The sequence below is a fragment of the Chelonoidis abingdonii genome, chromosome 1 (assembly GCF_003597395.2).
Source record: "Chelonoidis abingdonii isolate Lonesome George chromosome 1, CheloAbing_2.0, whole genome shotgun sequence".
NCBI classification, from domain to species: Eukaryota; Metazoa; Chordata; order Testudines; family Testudinidae; genus Chelonoidis; species Chelonoidis abingdonii.
The window spans coordinates 200,063,006-200,077,644 of record NC_133769.1 but is presented as its reverse complement, the minus strand read 5'-3'; the positions used below and the strand labels follow the sequence as shown (position 1 = coordinate 200,077,644).

General features: G+C 40.2%; 1 protein-coding gene across 10 annotated transcripts in view; it reads left to right on the top strand.

Moving 5' to 3' along the window:
* The window catches only part of TIAM1 (TIAM Rac1 associated GEF 1), a 273,240-nt gene extending 262,124 nt beyond the window's left edge, over positions 1 to 11,116 (top strand). For all 10 annotated transcript variants that reach the window (XM_032798274.2, XM_032798269.2, XM_075073407.1 and 7 more), the window contains 5 exons: positions 767 to 825; positions 4,943 to 5,045; positions 5,852 to 5,939; positions 6,865 to 7,037; positions 8,831 to 11,116. In XM_032798274.2, the coding sequence (XP_032654165.1) occupies positions 767 to 825; positions 4,943 to 5,045; positions 5,852 to 5,939; positions 6,865 to 7,037; positions 8,831 to 9,315 (908 nt within the window). In that variant the 3' untranslated portion in view covers positions 9,316 to 11,116. The remainder of the gene's footprint in view (positions 1 to 766; positions 826 to 4,942; positions 5,046 to 5,851; positions 5,940 to 6,864; positions 7,038 to 8,830) is intronic.
* Positions 11,117 to 14,639: the final 3,523 nt, after the last annotated feature.

The following is a 14,639-nucleotide window of genomic DNA, read 5'->3' as shown; positions in this document are numbered from 1 at the left end:
ATTGTTAATTTTGGCTCCTGAACCACTAAGGTCTCAGTATTATTCTCAAGCCTCTCCAGGAAAGGGGGTGAAGGGCTTGGGGGGGATATTTTGGGGAAACAGGAATTCCAAGTGGTCCTTTTCCTGAATCTTTGTCTAACTCACTTGGTGGTGGCAGCAGTACCCATCCAAGGACAAGGAAGGATTTGTGCCTTGGGGAAATTTTAAGCTAAGCTGGTAGAAATAAGCCGGGAGGGGGGTTCTTTCATGCAGGTCCCCACATCTGTATCCCAGAGTGGGGAGGGAACCCTGACAAGTGCCTGGCTCAGTGAGGCCCTGATCCATAACTGGGGGCTCCCAGGCACTACTGCAGTATAATAATACACCAACCACTCAGTGGGCTTAGCCAGATGGGTTTAAAACACACAACAAAACGTTTTATGTCCGATAGAACCCTGTAATTTGCAAACATGTCACTGTGTGTGAATACCCATTTAAAGAACAGTTAACGTATGAATTCTGTAACATCAGAGCTACCTGAGAAATTAACTGTTGTGTAAATTCTACTGGGGGTGAGGGAGGAGAGAATAATACAGGAACATGGAGTCTTTATAATTATCCTCTTGCTCTTTTCCGCTCCTTGCCCTCCACTGAAACAAAGGCTCACCAGGAATGTGTATGATGGTGTGTGTTTGACTTCTGTGTGTGCTTGGGCTTTACAGGAGACAAGGTTACAGGGACCATTACTGACTGACTGTTTGTTTTTGTTTTTTTAATCTTTCTCTAGTGTTCAAAACTGCTGTTGTCCTTGTATACAAAGATGGTTCCAAACAGAAGAAGAAACTTGTAAGTTGCTACTTTGGCTATGTATTAGGGGATCCAAAATTCGCAAGGCCAAGATTTTCTAATTATATGTAGCCACTGAAATGGTTTACATGTACAAATATTGATTAGCTAATCCTTTTTTTACATCGTTGTGCATGGAAGTTGTAAAGATTTTACAAGCAGGTAGTTCCCAGTCAGGTTAAACATGTAACTTCCTTTCTGATTTGCAGATAGGAATTGGACCTGAGTCAGTGTGAATGGGGGTCAATTTTACAAATTTGTTGAAGTGCCAGTTAGATTTTAAAGCTACAGTCAAACAACTAGCTTTGCCCATTTGATCAGTGGGAGTGTAGCCAATATTGGGATAGCATTTAATTAGGATAACCCCTTCTTATTGAGTCCAGAGAGCACTAATTTACTAACTTCTAACAGTAGGTTCTCTTCAGAACAGCACTTAGCATGGACAAAATTCTCAAATCAGGACAGTTGGTGTTCTTGCCTTTGACTTCTTGACTGGTTGCCAAGAACCACAGAAGTATGTAATCAGCAGTTCATCAATCCAGTCAACAAATACTTGAGGGCATGTACTGAGCACAAAATACACACGCAAGCAATTGTCATAGAACAGAACTGAGGTCAAGCAGTTATACCAGAAAACAAAAAATACAAATATCCAAAGTTTATTTTATTGCATTCACTTACAATGCTCCATTATCAGTTCTTTATCTCTAATGAATACACTTACCACACTTGAAGTAATTTCCCGAGGAAGAGTTGCACTTTGCCTTAAGGCAGTCTTAGGAATGTGATCCCTGCTGCATTTAATGTTTGATATGAAATGGACTAGTTTAAAGTACAAGAAATAATTGCTTCAAGGTCTAGTTTTACAACTCTCAGGCCAAAGTAGTAGTATGAGCAGGTTTCCCCTTTGTTTAGGGCTCTACTTTGTTAAAATCCAAATCCAGTTTTTTGGGGTCTCACTAGAAACAGTGTAGACTTACCAAGGAACTTTTGTTACTTATCTTAAAGAACAAAATATCTGAAATGAAATCTCACTGCTTTTTCTCAACCTTGTACCCTGGGAAAGGGGAGGGGTTGCCAGGTGGCTGGGTCTAAGTGTCAGTAGCACTCCAAGATTCTGCAGCTGCTTTTGTGGTTTCAGTGAACTCTGGAGTGCCACATAGTGATCCTCTTTTACATCCTGGTTTCAGGGGTTGCTGGAGGGTGGCTGCCCTCTTGATTCTGTTGGGTGCTGTCCAAACTGCTTTCAGCTGTTTCTTTGCAGCTTCTATTGATATCCAGTAGAAGGGTGTTAGTGTATAACAAATTCCTTCCCTCCTTTTCTTGTCTGGAGGGTTCCTATTTCATTCATCTCAGGGACTATATTTCTGAATTATACAAATGTTAATTGGAATCTCACCCCTCCCTTTTTAATTTTCTTTGTATATTTCAAAGCTATATACCATTTTGAGCTTATCTTTGAGTACTCCCTGTGACATACAACTCACGTATTTCCAGAATGCAACAATCATTTATAGTTCCTCTAAATTTAGTGGACATAGTAAATTCCTTGATTATATCTAATATCTTTGCATCCTTTGGGGCTACAAGAGACATTATCTTAAAGGAACAAGAGAGAGATAGCGGAGTCACAAAACAGTTAAATGCACAGTTTTTCTAATTTGGCTTGAAATATTTTATTATCTTTAAAAATCTGGTAGAATGTGTATGGGGGGACAGCATTTTCATAGTGGTTATGGGTGGTCTTACGGCCTTCTGGTTGTGGTGGCAGTTCCACCTTTTATTTTAAATTGTAATAGTTACATTAATACAAAAAAAATCTTCAAAATCAACAAAACTTCTGGAAACCATTATCTTATCTTTATGCAGGGAAATACTTGCTGTGCAGCATAATCCAAGAATAGCTATTATAGAAACGTGAACCATCTTTTGGAGATAGGAGCAGTAAAAATAATCAATTCTCTAACTAATATTGACAGGCTACTAACCTATTGCACCATGCAGCTATCTAGTAGGTCAAAAATACTTCAACTATAGCGTACGTGTATAATTTACATAGTGCCATAAGTGTATTTGGTTCTGCCTCCTTACTGTTTTTTTTGTTTGTGCTTCATGTTAAAGTTTAATAAAAGTAACAACAACAAAATGCTGTTATTGTCACTATTATGGGTACTTTAATAAGACAAGGCCAGACATGCCTGTGACACTAGTACTGTGAAATCTTATAAATATGCAGTGTGATCCTTTTTGATTAAATGTGGGGGGAGGTGGGCTTTGTGCAGGTCTAAAATAGCAAGGGTCCTGGTAATGTGAAGGAGGGTGGTTAAATAAAAGATGCTTATGGGGTATGATGGTAGTTGGGTATCTAATGTTCATTCATGAGTAACTTCTCTATGGCATGTGATACTAACTAAAAACTCAAAGTACATAAACACAGTGCTGTATACTTGTGTTGGTGTTCATAGCTACAAGGGAGGAGAGATTCCATCCCTGTGTTACTGAAACTCTTGCCTAGTAAGGACTGACAATAGTTCTCATTTAAACATTGCATTTCTTATTCTTGGAGTGATGATATTCTTTAGCTAACATCTCTGAAATGTGGATTGTTGGCTTCCTACTCTGAGCAAACAGGCAGGGTGAGCAATATGCATCCTGTAACCCAATTCTGTATCCTTGCTGGGATAAAGTGTTTCCTTGATTAAAGGGCAGAGGGAGCTTAGTGACTAATATATTCAAGGCATGTTTGACATCTCTAAACTTTACCCCTTCTGAAATCATGCAAGATGTTAAATGTGATGTCTTTCTTCTGTATGGCTTTCATCAGTCACTGTAATAGCTAGTGAATGTAAAACATGGGCTTCAGTTCTAGACTTTGGTTTGTGCGCACATCACCACCACTGAGTAAATGTTGATCACTTGCAGTTACATAGGCCTCAATCTAGCTAAACATTCAAATGTGTCTTCTTTGGAATCAGTGGGATTGCAGTTACATAACTTTTAACACATTGCTGCACTAAAGCCATAGTGCAGTGTTTTGGGGCCAGTCGCACTGGTTATTAATGCGGGTTCCCAACATACATAGTGTAGAGACAATGTTGGTGTGAGATGGTTTTGAGTTGAGAAGAATGTTTGGAAGGAGGATAGAGTGGGCAAGCCTATTTGTGCAAGTCAAAAACTATCATTCTGCACAAATGTGCTTAATTGCTATCCATGAGCCAAGAAATAGCAAACTACCTCCGGGCAGTGTTACCTGAGGATATTTGAACTCACAACTATGGGTTCAAATAACACACACTACTATTTTTTTTTTTTTTTTTTTTTTTTTTTTTTTTTGAGATAGTTTTAGGAAATTTAATTAATGAGGGACACAACACCTCTGATAACTGGTACACAAGATTGCTTGTATTTAAAATGTTTTGTTCGAGTCTAAAGCACACATTTAAAAGAGCAATAGCCTGGGTAACTATATCTGGGGTACTCTAAAGTCTGAGACGGTGTTAAGTGGTCAGTCACTGGGGAGTTGGATGTCAGTTGTTTAGCTCATTGAAATTTTTTTCTCTTTAAATTGCACATTTTGACTAATTTTTGTAGCAGTTGCTTAAAACAAAATGCACAACTTATAGTAACCCCCAATGGGTTAACAATTTTTTTAGTCTTAGCAAAAAAAAACTTAACTTTACTTATTAGCAAAGTAACTTCTAGCAAGAAACTTATGGTCACAGACACCCAGATCCAAGGTTAGCTATTTATATTTTATGAATTTATTTTTTATTAAAGCAGTTGTTTTGTTTGCTTAGGCAAACGCCAGATTATTCCTGACTACATGATGGTCTTGCTTTCAGATAATGGTGGGCTGAGTACACAAAATGGCTGCAGTTATGTCAAGTCCAGCTCTGTTGTAACATTAGTGTGAAGTGGGTTTTTTTTTTTTTTGTTTGTTTTTTTTTGAGGTGTTGAGAACTGATCATTGTGGCATGGTGACATTTTGTCTCTACTTTCTTCCTGTGACCTAATATTCGTGAAACTTCTTCATAGGCATTTCTATGGTTCCTATCACCAAAAAATACCAAGCCTCTGAATTCCTAGTGTAAACTTTCCTGACTCTTTTTTGATTCAGGGAGGATCACATAGGGCTTCAATTTACGAAGACTGGGACCCATTCCGTTTTCGTCACATGATTCCCTTAGAAGCTCTGCAGGTTCGCGCACTGGCAAGTGCAGGTAATGTTGAAATGTATTCATAAGTCTGTTAAAGTGCCCATCCAACATATGCTCTTTATGGGAGGTGGGTGGGAGAGTGTGTGTGGTGTTTGATTTATATAACAAACAAGTTCTAAAACTGACTTTGTGTTTCTCTACCTCCCATTTTGTTTCTCTCCTCTTCTGCCTTCTAGTGGGTTGCAAGAGGAGAGAAGGCAAAAGCTGTACTTGAAAATTGTGGAAAACTCTCCAAGAAAAAATGAGTTTTGGCTTTCAAAGTCTGAATCTTTTTTTGTGGACAATACTTTGTGTTTCAAATAAAACAAACACTCAGTCTGGCCAAAGGCCGTGTAACTACTTTGCTGTTGCTACCAGAGAGTCTTTATGCCTAGGTGTATATACTTCAGGGGAGTTAGTTTGCCTCAATAAAGCCTGTGTGGAAGACGATGCAGCTGCAGAACTACGTACACTGTGAAGATGATAAATAAGTTCAGACTTAACTATTATACACCTAGTTTTGTTATCTTTGGAATTTTAAGCCTTTAAATTGTGGAAGGTTATGAAAAGTCTTTGACCTTAATGGTTTAATTTTTATTGTCAGGTATGTAACCGTGTGTGACCAAGCGTAGGAGTCATAACCAAGTGCCCTTCTGCTAGGATTTGTGATCAATTTATGTTCTAGGATACCTTTTTAAATTTAATAAAACTGTTTGTTTTTCTCATGGTTAGAGTACGTCTCAATTCTAGTTGAAATTACAACATGATCTGACCCCCATATATAAGTAGGTAGTATAACGTGGTACAAAATGTTCTCCATCTCTCTCTAGATGCAGAGACCAATTCTGTGTGTGAGATTGTTCATGTTAAATCTGAGTCCGAAGGCAGACCAGAGAGAACATTCCACCTCTGCTGTAGGTGAGCGTGCTTCCATGTGTTCTGTTGTTGCTGGATTTCTAGATGCTAGTCTTTCTTAAAAGAAATGCAGGCCACATGATGATAGCACAAGACATTTACAACTTTTACTAGTTCTACCAGCAAAGGATTCTCATTAAACAGAACAAAGCCATATTTAATGAATACTGAAGCTTTACAGGAATATTATTTTTTTCCCTTGCAAATTTGCCCCCAGCCATTGAATTCTATATGCAAATTTGTTCTTAATATTGCGTCCACTGTAATCGAGCATTTGTCAGAACGCCAGGCAGCTGCTGAAGTGTCCAGTTTGGTCAATGCTTTCCATGCTGGCAAGGCTTGACTCCCACTGTTAAGGGGCTTTGAACAAAGTACAATGCCATGTTAAAATATTGTCTATCAACTCTGTATATTTAAAAGGGTTAACCCTTACTTCAGAATTTTGTTTACCATTTGTAGTTTTTTTTTTTTTTTTTTTTTTTAAATTGATAGAAGTCCCTGCTGAGCTGATATTAAAAATAGTTCAACCTGCTCTCTAGATGAGATTTGCATGAATTCTGCTTAGTCTATCCAATGCAAGCACACAATATGTGAGATTACATTAGCTACACTACGTTTGCCAAATAAGTGAGTAGCTGGCATCAGAGGAAAAGGAAGAAGAGAGAGGTAGACAGTACTTCCATAATGCAGAATGCTTGTTTCCTTGGACGTGGGGTTTAAACTTGCACAGATTTAACAATGCAAGATGTACATTATAAACTTTTGATTTGGAAACTTTATATTAGAATGACAGGGAAAGGCAGGCAGAGCAATTCATTTTCTTTCAGTACTGGTGTTGATTTATCTTGCTCTGTCACATACGTGCAGGAATTATAGATCTCTTGTGAGCTTGTGCCCTAACTTTTTTTTTTTCTCTCCCTGTTTTCAGTGCCCCAGACCACAGAAAGGATTTTCTGAAGGCTGTGCACTCCATTCTACGTGATAAGCACAGAAGGCAGCTTCTTAAAACTGAAAGTCTGCCCTCATCCCAACAATATGCCCCTTTTGGAGGGAAAAGACTGTGTGCTCTAAAAGGTGCAAGGCCAGCAATGAACAGGGCAGGTACTGTAGGGATGCAGACTTTCAAGATCCCACTGACCCCAGCACCACTGTAGGTCACATTGGAGTTATAATATTTATTACCCATAGATCAGGGTTAGTGTTGCATCTGACCTGCCTTCACATCCCTATAAGAGCCTTAACAAGTGCCTCCATTTATACCACTCTTCACTCAAGGTTCAGTATCAGAGCAATGATCCTTCTGGTGTAGGAGGCCCAAATGGGACACCTTTCAGTTTCAATCAACTGTGCGTTTTAATCTGCCAAATGAGTTGCCGTTGGATAAAGCTTTTGTAGCAAAAATACGTACAGGATTTCTACAGATGACCAGTAGTGGTTTAAAACAAAACCAACTCCCAAAGTGTGTCTAGCTCATAACCTCAAATCTTCAGCAGGGTTTGAAATGAGTTTGTTTCATGTGTCCTCCATTTCTCCTTTTTCACCTCTATTGGGAGTGGGCATTTGTCTTCATCAGATCTCAGGTGCTCTGGATTAAATGGTCTGTCTTAAAATGTGAACTTAATTTTCAGTTAACTTTAGGCAAAACACACACAAAATCACAGGGAAAAGCAGGTTAGTGTTTGGCAAACACTAAACAAAGGAGGGAAGAAACTTGCTTCTAAATATACTTTTTCTGCTCATTAGATCCAGATAACCAGGCTTTCTGTTCCTCCTCTGTGACAAGCAAGCCACACCAATAACAATCACAGCATGGCATCTCAGAGGCTAGGGAAGGATTTCACACATTTAAAATTCAAAGGCAGCCCAAAAAGTATCTAATTTGTACCACCGTGCTTCAGTCATCTCATGAGGCTCCATATGCTTGAAATGTCAGTCCTCTTTTAGGTGGGTTTGTCTAGTCATTCACATGGTGGATGCAGTGGGGGTAAACCTTATGCATTTCCCCTCCTTTTCCCCCTTCCCCCCCAACCTGGGCCCTTACTTGTAAATTTTTTTAACCCTAAATCCTGAGCTGATTTACTTGTGTTTTTTGGGCTCAGGATAATGATTCTTTTCCCAAAGATGAATGTGTTTAAGAGAGATGTACTGAAGGTGCCATCAGTGAGGGAACAAACAACAACCTCCGAATCTCAACAGCCTACAGTGGAGCTATTGTGTGCACATAACACTGACATTTCTGCAGATCCTTCAGCTGGAGAATTCATCCTTTGCTTTGTCTGATGAGCCTCCTATGAAGATATTTCAACATGGAAGATGCCAAAATGCTATCTAAACTAGTCACAAAACTAGCAGACCAGTCTGATGCTGAAGATGGAACTTATGAAAGCAAGAGCCAGAAAATAGCCCAGCAATGATGGGGCACTTACACCTACATAAAGAGTAGGCGGCAACTCATGTGTCTCAGCTCCGTCTGCTTGGAATGATTCTACATCATTCCTGTGGAGGCACCACAATATTTCTTGGTCAGTTTTGGGACAAGCTGGGTTATTGCAGTCTGTTAGCAGCAGGGCACGGCTGGTGAGAAGCTTAGCTCTACTCATGCCTTTTCATGCTGGCTGCCTGCCACCCACTTAGGAGGAACAGTAATTGTGGCCCATTATCTCAATTTGTGGATGTAAGAAGCAGAAACTTTTTACAGCTGGCAAAAAAATACCTGTTTCCATGAGAGGCTAAGTAAAGCATAACTTATTGATAGGGAGAAGTAGGTCATGCTGGGAAATCCTGATAGCTGGTGCCAAGGGATGTTAGGAAAGGGCAGTTGGAAGACTAGTTTTTAGAGAGACTTTTTTACCTTGTGTAAAGCATGTGGGATTTTATCTTTTGTGTGTGTGCAGTGTCTGCCCCAAGCAAGTCTCTTGGGAGAAGGAGGCGGCGGCTGGCCCGAAACAGGTTTACCATTGACTCGGATGCTGTCTTCGAAAGCAGCCCTGAAAAAGAGTCCCAGCAGCCCACAGCCGGTGGGGACACTGACCGCTGGGTAGAGGAACAGTTTGACCTTGCTCAGTACGAGGAGCAGGAGGACATCAAAGAAACGGACATCCTCAGCGATGATGATGAGTACTGTGAGTCTACGAAAAGCACCACAGTTGACAGAGAACTTCAGGAGCAGTTGCAGGCTGCTTCCATTACAAGCAGCCAGTCACTTCGGGCAGAGAAAGCACGGCATGCAATGGGCACGCATGCTGCCAGAATGACTCAGTTGAAGAAGCAAGCTGCACTGTCTGGGATCAATGGCGGGGTGGAAAGTAATAATGAAGAAGTCATCTGGGTTAGACGTGAAGACTTTGTACCTAGCAGAAAATTGAACACTGAGCTCTAAACCTGTCACTTTCTCATTAGATGGTCTGTGTAGATATCTCCCCTTCCCCCCGCCCCCTCCCCCAATACATGCTGTGGAGCATGATCCCTTAGCTTGCTCACACAGTTTCGGCAGCTGAACCACTCTGAAGCTGTGCAGCCACATTTTAGGAACTTTTAAAAGGGAGGCAGGGAGTATAGAATTTTGAAATAAGCTGGAGTCCTATCTGTATATTACTAAGGGCTTTTAAACTCTTATTTATTCTAAAATAGGATGCATAATATCATTGGGAAAACAAGTAACTGTCGGCATCTTACATATGTGCAACTTAAGTGATAGCACAATGAACAAAGAGGTTTTTGTATCTGTGAAATGTCAATCAGAGGCTCATCTCCTTAATGAGGAAACTGCCTTTCTAATCTATACAGCTGCGGTGTTCTTAATCTTTTTCCCTTTTAAAAGACTATACATGTATTTTAGGAGTGTGTGAGGAAAGGTTTGAGATTTATGTTGTGCTGTGTTCTCTTGGTATGTCTGCTCTAATTTATTTTCAGTGTTGGAAGCTCTAATTTTACATAAATTTTTACAAAGTTGCCAAACTCTTAAAAGAGATCCAAATTTAACACTTGAAATTTTTTTTGTACTTTTTACCTGAGATGCAGAGGCACAAATGGATAAGAATGTTAGTGTTACTTAGGATATGAGGCTAGCCTTTCAGAGGGTTCAGTAGGCTAGTTTTTATATTACATTAAAATATCAACTGGAAACTCCTGCTTAGGATAACTGGAATTCAGTTATGTTACAAATAATGACTGAATTACAAAGAGGGCTAAATTAATCCATGACTTCAGTGGAGTCATATCAGGGATGAATTTGGCCCATTATGACTGACAACATTTGGGTTTAGGGAAGGGGGGGAATTTATGGCCAAAAACTGACCTCATCCAACTCTTAGTGTGGTTGAAACTAGTGTACCAGGTATATATAAAAATCCTTTGTAAAGGCTTTTTCCACTGCAATACACTATGAACAAAGTTCTAAATAAGCAAGCCTCTCAAACCTTTTTATTTAAGTATCTAAAACAGGGTAAAAAATCTAGTGTTTTGTAAGTAGGCTTCCAAATATTAAAAGAGAAAATATAGCACTTTTAATTTTTTTAGATTTATATAGCGTTCCCATTTCACTTTCCACCTACAAAAGAGGAAGCTAATGACATTTTCTTTGTATCTATTGATGTTTGACACATGAGTAGATACTTTGAAACCTGGTATTTTATAAATAGCTTTAGGACTATATTTTGTAAGATCAGCTATGACTATATTTTGAAACATAACAAATTGTTCCCCCCCAAAACAGATGTCTTGTGTCCCAGCCAGCATTTGCGCTCCCCTCTCCCTCCACCCCGCCACCACCTGGTTACCAGTGCACTATACTTAGTCTTTTGAAAGTTTTCTTGTATCTGCTTTTGCTATCTTCAGACCTGTTTTTCTTTTCTTTTCTTAAAAGCTTTAGAAAGATTTCTATACCCTTTTTTCATCACTTCATTGTTCTATATCATCTAAAGTTCATTGTGTCCCAGTTTAGTAGAAAAGCAGAGGTTTTAGCTGTCCTACTGGAATACAGTCAGTTGGGAAAGACTGGAAAGTCTCTGGTGCTTGGGAGGGTGCCATTGTTCTTGTACATAATGTCATGACATGTCTATGTCAAAGGTTCTTGTATATTTCTTTTATAAGCTGAAAGAAGGTCTATTTTTATGTTTTTAGGTCTATGAATGGAACGTTGTAAATGCCTGTCAAACAATAAAATACTGAAAACATCTGAATACTGTTGTGGTGGTGAAGGGTTGGGTGTGAATGCACCAAGGACATCTGTCATTTCTGCCTTGATCAAAAAAAGCAAGCTGTAACCAAAATCCAATAAATGGATTTCAGCTGTTCAGGGCTGCTTAATACTACTCCAGTGACCTGTAATGGTTTAGCTTGGCAAAAGTGTTTAGATTTTTCTAAATTAAAATTTTGATTTAAATTTTTAGTTGTGGGAACTTATGGAGGATGAGAATTGCACAAGAATCAGTTATTTTATAGACATTAAAACATATTGTCAACGTGTCAAAAGTACTAGCCTTAAATCACACTAAGTTCAAGCAGCACTCGCTGCCTAGCTGTAAACTTCAATTGTTGTTGGAAATATTTCCATCAACAATTGATGTGTACAGTGTAATTGAGGTTTAGTGTCATGCTGATAAACATCCAAGCCCACTATAGTATATCCTTCAACTTTGCTCCTTACAAAGGTGTAGTGCTCAATTTATGAGTATCCTGGTTCAATTTCGCAAACAGTTTGTCTTTGTATAAAGAAGGGGGTAGTTGGCGTTAGATGATTTGGACAACAGCTCCCTTCCACAGCCCACACTGAGGTAAAATTCACCCCCTGTGCAGATGACCAGCACAAAGCTTGTGCATATTTACATCCCACTTAAGACCAATTTGATGGGTTAGTACAGTTCTAAATTAGAACAAAGAGGAAAAACTTTTCCTGGTATGAAATACCTGCTAAAGCCAAATTCATAGGGTCCTGTGATTAACTTCCCCCCAAATTGGATCTACTTCTGATCAAATGTATGTGTTCAAAACATTCCATGTTAGTTGATTTCACAGTTGTACCATTTGACCCAAAATATGTCAATTGGTGGGGGGTGTGTGTGTGTGTACTTGAATTGGATTGTGATTCTATGCCCTAAGCGTGGCCTCACTTTCGTGAAATGTTAATTTTCCTTAGTCTGTTCTTGACCGATCAGTCCCTGTTATCACTCATACCTTCAACCTGGTCTGTCTCTCTCTCACTCCTTCGTGCTTTGAGTAAATCCACAACTGCAATTAAAAACCTGTGGTTGGCCTGTGCCAGCTGACTGGTTAAAGGACTGTTTAAATTGCTCTGTGGAGGGCCAGGCTTGGGCTGCAACCTGATCTGTGGGAACCTGATCACATGGTCCCAGAGCCCAAGCTGTAGCCTGAGTCAGGCGGCACAGGCTAGCTGCAGGTTTTTAACAGCAGACACACCCTCTGACTCCCAGCTGGACACTGACTTTAATCTCTCTTACTACTTGATGCTGTCTTCTCCACTCTTGGCCAATTGAGTGTGTGGCTATTACAATTGTTTCTCTGGTAGACCAGATTATACCTTTTAAACAATAAACCACATTGCCTGTGCAAGATAATCAATTACAGAGCTTGAAATAATGCAAGGAGGTAGATGTGTTTCACCATAAAAGCACATACACGCTTCTAGCTTAATCTTTAAAATGTGCAGTAGCATTTTTGGAAAGGATAAGTGCAGCTACCACCCCCACTCCTCACAAGTCTAATATGACCCAGGATTGGTGTGATGCTCTTAGAGAAAGAAGTATGCAGTCAGGATCAAATACCAGTCCTTAGCTTGCCACATTATCCAGTATGCACAGCAGGAGGTAACTTCTACACTGTACTGTGCCAGTTTGAACTCCACTTGTCAGGTCACTAAGTGCAGAGTTGGAAGCTGGGGAGTTTAAATTCAGCAAGCATGTCTGGAAAGAGTTGCCATTTGTGCAGGAGATGAGCCCCTGCTATATGCAGAGGGCATCTCCATACACATTTCTTCCCTTGTCTAGATATAAAGTTGTTTATGCTTTAATCAGTTGGGTGTAAGACTAGCCTACATCTTAGTATTGCCTTCAGTCTCTTAAGTAACAGCTTCTGATTCTTGTCATGCTTTATTGCTGGAAAATGCATGGCTTTATTTTAGCTGCTGCTTGCTAAGAATTGTGGGGGATTTTTTTAAAAGCTTTTCTTTAAAAGCAAACACTTTTCTTTGTAGCCCCTATGAATTTTTTTAAAGCTATAAAATAACTTGGTTTATTGTTGTATGGACTCATCAAGTGGGTGACATAACCCAGAAGTTATGCAAACTATTAGGAGACCCTTCAATGTTTAGTAATGAATGGCTTGCATGCAGTGCCTGAGTTCACAAGTGGAGGTCCTGCAAAACCAAGTATTGCTTAAAAATGATCAATACCACCCCTGGACAGGCTGGCTTTCACAGAATCGTAGAATATCAGGGTTGGAAGGAACCTCAGAAGGTCATAAATCCAATCCCCTGCTCAAAGTAGAACCAATCCCCAACTAAACCATCCCAGCCAGGGCTTTATCAAGCCTGACCTTAAAAACCCTGTAAGAATGGAGATTCCACCACTTTCCTAGGTAACTCATTCCAGTGCTTCACCACCCTCCTAGTGAAAAAGGTTTTCCTAATATCCAACCTACACCTCCCCCACTGCAACGTGAGACGATACTCCTTGTTCTGTCATTAAAAAATGGTACAGTAGAACAGTCTAGATCCATCTCTTTGAGAACCCCCTTTCAAGAAGGTAGTTGAAAGCAGCGATCCAAATTCCCCCTCATTCTTCTCTTCTGGCAGACTGAACCTATCAAAAGCCGATATCTTCAGCTTTCCTTCATAAGTCATGTGTTAAAGCCTCATCATTTTTGTTGCCCTCCGCTGGAATCTTTCCAATTTGTCATATTCTTCTTGCAGTGTGGAGCCAAAACTGGCCCATACTCGCAGATGAGACCTCACTAAGTCAAATAGAAGAAGATCATCCCATCGTTCTGCTTGCAATGCCCCTACTTATACAGCCCAAAATGCTGTTAGCCTTCTTGGCAACAAGGGCACACTGTTGACTCATATCCAGCTTCTTGTCCACTGTAACCCCTAGGTCCTTTTCTGCAGAACTGCTGCCTAGCCATTCAGTCCCTAGTCTGTAGCAGTGAATGAGATTCTTCCGTCCTAAGTGCAGGACTCTGCACTTGTCCTTGTTAAACCTCATCAGATTTCTTTTGGCCCAATCCTCTAATTTGTCTAGATCCCTCTGTATCCTATCCCTACCCTCCAGCATAGAGAGAATGAACAAAACAGGCAATCAAGTGATCCATCTCCTTGTTGCTCATTGCCAGCTTCTGGCAAACAGAGGCTAGGGACACCATCCTTACTCATCCTGGCTAACAAACTGATGGACCTATCCTCCATGAATTTATCTAGTTCTTTTTGAACCCTGTTATAGTCTTGGCCTTCACAGCATCATCTGGGAAAGAGTTTCACAGGTTGACTGTGCACTGTGTGAAGAGATGATACTTTGAGTGATTGGTCATGTGTATGCCACAACAGGTGTGTGCTCGCCACGTGCACTGGTGCTGGAAGCTTTTCCCCTGGAGTAGTGTCTCTATGGCATGGTATAAGGGCACTGTGCACTCCCCCACCCTCAGTTCCTTCTTGCTGCCAGTGAAGGTGCATTGGAACTGCTCTGCTCCAGC